Source organism: Salmo salar, chromosome ssa28, assembly GCF_905237065.1.
Source record: "Salmo salar chromosome ssa28, Ssal_v3.1, whole genome shotgun sequence".
NCBI lineage: Eukaryota > Metazoa > Chordata > Actinopteri > Salmoniformes > Salmonidae > Salmo > Salmo salar.
In genome coordinates, this window is record NC_059469.1 from 37378312 (window position 1) to 37384311 (window position 6000).

At 43.6% G+C, this 6000-nt stretch overlaps 1 protein-coding gene across 2 annotated transcripts in view; it reads left to right on the forward strand.

Annotated features, from left to right (window-relative positions):
* LOC106589947 (cAMP and cAMP-inhibited cGMP 3',5'-cyclic phosphodiesterase 10A) overlaps window positions 1-5539 on the forward strand; it is a 192117-nt gene extending 186578 nt beyond the window's left edge. For both annotated transcript variants that reach the window (XM_045710196.1, XM_045710197.1), the window contains exons 21-22: window positions 244-332; window positions 1816-5539. In XM_045710196.1, coding sequence (XP_045566152.1) covers window positions 244-332; window positions 1816-2395 — 669 coding nt within the window. In that variant the 3' untranslated portion in view covers window positions 2396-5539. The remainder of the gene's footprint in view (window positions 1-243; window positions 333-1815) is intronic.
* Window positions 5540-6000: the final 461 nt, after the last annotated feature.

Below are 6000 nucleotides of genomic sequence, written 5' to 3' on the forward strand. Positions count from 1 at the left end.
AAGAACTAGACAAACACACACTAAGAACATTACCTGGGCTGCCCTTGTTCCCGCCCCTTTACTGACCTGAGACGGGTGCAGGTGGAAACAACAGAAACAAAAGCTCCGCTCCACATAGTTTCCGTCATGTTGCTTTCCCATCCAGTCCCGTCAGATCTGTGAGGGGGACGTTTTTAGGTCATTGTCAGAAATGCATTGTTGTTATTATCCAACAACCTGCATTATCCTTCTCTGTTTCGCTAGGTGGGGTTCTACAATGCTGTTGCACTCCCATGTTATACTACCTTATCTGAGCTCTTCCCCCCTTCTGGTCCTCTTCTACAAGCCTGCAAGTGAGTAATATACAATACAAACACCATATATTACATGGACTAACACACACCATATATTACATGGACTACACACACCATATATTACATGGACTACAAACACCATATATTACATGGACTAACACACACCATATATTACATGGACTACAAACACCATATATTACATGGACTACACACCATATATTACATGGACTACACACACCATATATTACATGGACTACACACACCATATATTACATGGACTACACACCATATATTACATGGACTAACACACCATATATTACATGGACTAACACACCATATATTACATGGACTACACACACCATATATTACATGGACTACACACACCATATATTACATGGACTACACACACCATATATTACATGGACTACACACACCATATATTACATGGACTACACACACCATATATTACATGGACTACACACACCATATATTACATGGACTACACACCATATATTACATGGACTACACACCATATATTACATGGACTACACACCATATATTACATGGACTACACACCATATATTACATGGACTACACACACCATATATTACATGGACTACACACACCATATATTACATGGACTACACACACCATATATTACATGGACTACACACCATATATTACATGGACTAACACACCATATATTACATAGACTAACACACACCATATATTACATGGACTACACACACCATATATTACATGGACTACACACCATATATTACATAGACTAACACACACCATATATTACATGGACTACACACACCATATATTACATGGACTAACACACACCATATATTACATGGACTACACACACCATATATTACATGGACTACACACCATATATTACATAGACTAACACACACCATATATTACATGGACTACACACACCATATATTACATGGACTAACACACACCATATATTACATGGACTACACACACCATATATTACATGGACTACACACCCATATATTACATGGACTACACACCATATATTACATGGACTACACACCATATATTACATGGACTAACACACACCATATATTACATGGACTAACACACCATATATTACATGGACTACACACCATATATTACATAGACTAACACACACCATATATTACATGGACTAACACACCATATATTACATGGACTAACACACCATATATTACATGGACTAACACACACCATATATTACATGGACTACACACACCATATATTACATGGACTAACACACCATATATTACATGGACTACACACCATATATTACATGGACTAACACACACCATATATTACATAGACTAACACACCCATATATTACATGGACTAACACACCATATATTACATGGACTACACACACCATATATTACATGGACTAACACACACCATATATTACATGGACTACACACACACACACACACAGTCTTCCTACTGGCCGTTTGATCATAGTATGATTGTGTTTCCACAGGGAGAACCTTGGCCAGTGGGAGAAGATAGTGAATGGAGAGGAGGAGGACAGTGGAGTGAGAGGAGTGTGGGCTCCATCAGAACCTGTTGACCCCAGGGCAGAGCCTGTTGACCCCAGGGCAGAGCCTGTTGACCCCAGGGCAGAGCCTGTTGACCCCAGGGTAGAGCCTGTTGACCCCAGGGCAGAGCCTGTTAACCCCAGGGCAGAGCCTGTTGACCCTAGGGCAGAGCCTGTTGACCCCAGGGCAGAGCCTGTTGACCCCAGGGTAGAGTCTGTTGACCCCAGGGTAGAGTCTGTTGACCCCAGGGTAGAGCCTGTTGACCCCAGGGCAGAGCCTGTTGACCCCAGGGTAGAGCCAGTTGACCCCAGGGCAGAGCCTGTTGACCCCAGGGTAGCGTTTGTTGACCCCAGGGTAGCGTTTGTTGACCCCAGGGCAGAGCCTGTTGACCCCAGGGCAGAGCCTGTTGACCCCAGGGTAGAGCCTGTTGACCCCAGGGTAGAGTCTGTTGACCCCAGGGTAGAGCCCAGCACGGAGGAACCATCGAACCCTGACTCAGGCCCTGTGAAGGTGGACAACTGACTGGTAGTGAAGCCACTGCTCGCCCTCACTACCACGCAAGTCAATACGCCCTCACTACCACACGCCCTCAACATGTTCCCTGCCAGCAGGTGTGTGTACTTCCTGTCTGGACTTCCTGTGTCAGCGACTCAATTCCTTCTGCAGCAGGAAGGGGCGGGAAACATGCGTAGGGACGAGGGAAGGTGATTGGTGGATTTACTAACAAGGGGATACTTTTCAGAAACACACAGTTACCTCATTGGGTGAGGGAAGAGAGAGGAGGTAACACTGAGGGCGTCACCACTCCTATAGACACGGACGGAGGACAGCAGGGATGTGTTCATTAAGCACCAAACGCAAGCAAACTGGCCCGAAACAGGGAGAGACTACCTGGACTGGTCCAATAAGAAACAGTTGTTTTACGACTTCCGTTGAAAAATGTTTTGCTACGGTATGCACTGATGAATACAGCTGTGGGGGATTCGGCACCAGTCACCTGGTCCACCAGTCACCTGATCCACCAGTCACCTGATCCACCTGATCCATCAACCACCTGATCCACCAATCACCTGATCCACCTGGTCCACCAGTCACCTGATCCACCAACCACCTGATCCACCAATCACCTGATCCACCAGTCACCTGATCCACCTGATCCACCAACCACCTGATCCACCAGTCACCTGATCCACCAATCACCTGATCCACCAATCACCTGATCCACCAACCACCTGATCCACCAATCACCTGATCCACCAATCACCTGATCCACCTGGTCCCCTCCACTGGAACCAGTCACCTGGTCCCCTCCACTGGAACCAATCACCTGGTCCACTCCACTGGAACCAATCACCTGGTCCACTCCACTGCTTGGGAACCAGTCACCTGATCCCATCCACTGCTTGGGAACCAGTCACCTGGTCCACTCCACTGGAACCAATCACCTGGTCCACTCCACTGGAACCAATCACCTGGTCCACTCCACTGGAACCAGTCACCTGGTCCACTCCACTGCTTGGGAACCAGTCACCTGGTCCACTCCACTGGAACCAGTCACCTGGTCCACTCCACTGCTTGGGAACCAGTCACCTGGTCCCATCCACTGGAACCAGTCACCTGATCCCATCCACTGCTTGGGAACCAGTCACCTGGTCCCCTCCACTGGAACCAGTCACCTGGTCCACTCCACTGGAACCAGTCCAGACCTGTCTGAATGGATCTGTATGTCTGCGTTTTAGTTTTTATTTGATTTTAATGTTAATCCAATTTTTTTGTGTATTTTGGCTGGTTTGTTTTATGTTCTGGAATTTGCAGAGGCCTTAGTCTTTACACTCTAAACCTTTATAAAAAGGCAGGAGTTGACATGTGGACTTGTTTGTCGGTTCTGACTTTATGAAACGGTACCCTATCTCCTAAAGCACTACTTTTGACCAGGGCCCAAATTAACTAAAACCAATTCCTCATAACTCGCGGACATTTTCCAAATGATCCCCCTGTAGGACCTGGTCAAAAGTAGTGCACTCTATAGGAGATATGATACCATTTGGGGTTGCAGCCTATTGAAATGGTACTGTTTGTTTGCTTGCTGTAGTAGACTGACTGACTTATCGCATGCCAAACTACTTGGAAGGATGTTGTTGGTTCTAAAAAGAGAGAAAAGAAGCCTCTAGAATGTCTTCTAGAATGTTCTAGAATGTTTTTTGTCACTGTGAGCAAAAAAATAATAATGTTTTAGCAGTACTTGAATGAAGACATACAGAATATACATATTATTCTTTTCAGAGATGGCAAAACAGAGCACAAATCCCCTCACGGCGTCTTATTATCAAATCACAGACAGACAAAGTGTGACCCAGCGGGGCTGAGTTAGATAATGTTAACACTTAGCTAGCCGTGTCACACGAAAGTCACAATGTTCCATGCAGAAAGGGCCCCTAGACCTGGGTTCAAACAACATTTAAAATAATTTAAAATACTTTATCTGGGCTTGATTGAGCTTGCCTGGCATAATGGAATGAATAGAGGAGTTGTGAGTTTAAACCCCGCCCATCTATGCAGACTAAAGCAATCACTAAAAGTATTTGAAAGATTTCAAATAGTCTTTGAACCCAGGTCTGCACCCCACCACCATGCTGCCAGCCACTGGTGTTGCCACAGGAACCTGCTGCTGACTACAAGTCAGTCTTTTGTCTGATTATCAGAGCCCAGAGCCATGGGAAATCAGTCTTTAGGTTCTAGAACACAGAACTTTGGGCAATCAGTCTTTAGGTTCTAGAACACAGAACTTTGGGCAATCAGTCTTTGGGTTCTAGAACACAGAACCATGGGCAATCAGTCTGTTTTTAGGCTTTCCTTGTAGCCTGGTCCAAGATCTGTTTGCGCTATCTTACCAACTAGAACAGCCCCTGTCTAGTCAAGTCCAATGGCTGTTCTCTGCACAGAGTTCTTAACACACAGAGGAGCAGGACAGACACACATTGATACAACATTTATAAAAAATCTATAGATATCGATTGATAGCCAGAACATTGTCAAGATGGCTGACATAAGGAGTACTATCTTTCTTTTCATTGCTTTACCCCATTATGCCATTCACATACAATATCATTTATAATTTGAAAACAAATATTTTGTGAAAAATAGTATATACCTCAATAACCTGAGATCGACAGTAATGTTCTTTGATATTTCCCTGACTATTTCCTGTTGTATTCATAAAACCGTTGAGATACAGTAATGAATATGATATACAAAAAAAAAAAATGTTTTCCTTTTTTGCAAAGTTGTTTGCAATTCTCTGCAATTCAAACTGTTTTTGTAAAATGCTGAGGGATGGTGCTGGAGAAATGTAACCACTCTCAATATAAGCCAAAACAGCTATATATGCAAGGACTGACCACCCATGATATCAAAAGGATAGTATTAGCCATGTTTTGAGGCTATACAGTAAGATAAGCTACATTTTTGGGTTCTGATGAGGGTACTACAGTTGAACTAAGCTCATGAGCCATTTACAAGTAATATTCGTAAAGGATCAATACAGTGGCTTCAGAAAGTACTCAGACCCTTTGAATTTTTCCACATTTTGTTACGTTACAGCCTTATTCTAAAATGAATTAAATAAATAAAATCCTCATCAATCTACACACAATACTCTATAATGAAAACCCCCCCCCAAAAAATTTGACATTTTTGAAAATGTATCAATAATAAAAAACAGAAATATCTTATTTACATAAGTATTCAGACCCTTTGCTATGAGACTCAACACTGAGCTCAGGTGCATCCTGTTTCCATTGATCATCCTTGAGATGTTTCTACAACTTGATTGGAGTCCACCTGTGATAAATTCAATAGATTTGACATGATTTGGACACCCTTATAAGGTCCCACAGTTGACAGTGCATCTCAGAACAAAAACCAAGCCATGAGGGACAGGATTGTGTCAAGGCACAGATCTGGGGAAGGGTACCAAAACATTTCTGCAGCATTGAAGGTCCCCAATAACACAGTGGCCTCCATCATTCTTAAATGGAAGAAGTTGGGAACCACCAAGACTCTCCCTAGAGATGGCCGCCCGGCCAAACTGAGCAATCGGGGGAGAAGAGCCTTGGTTAGGGACTTGA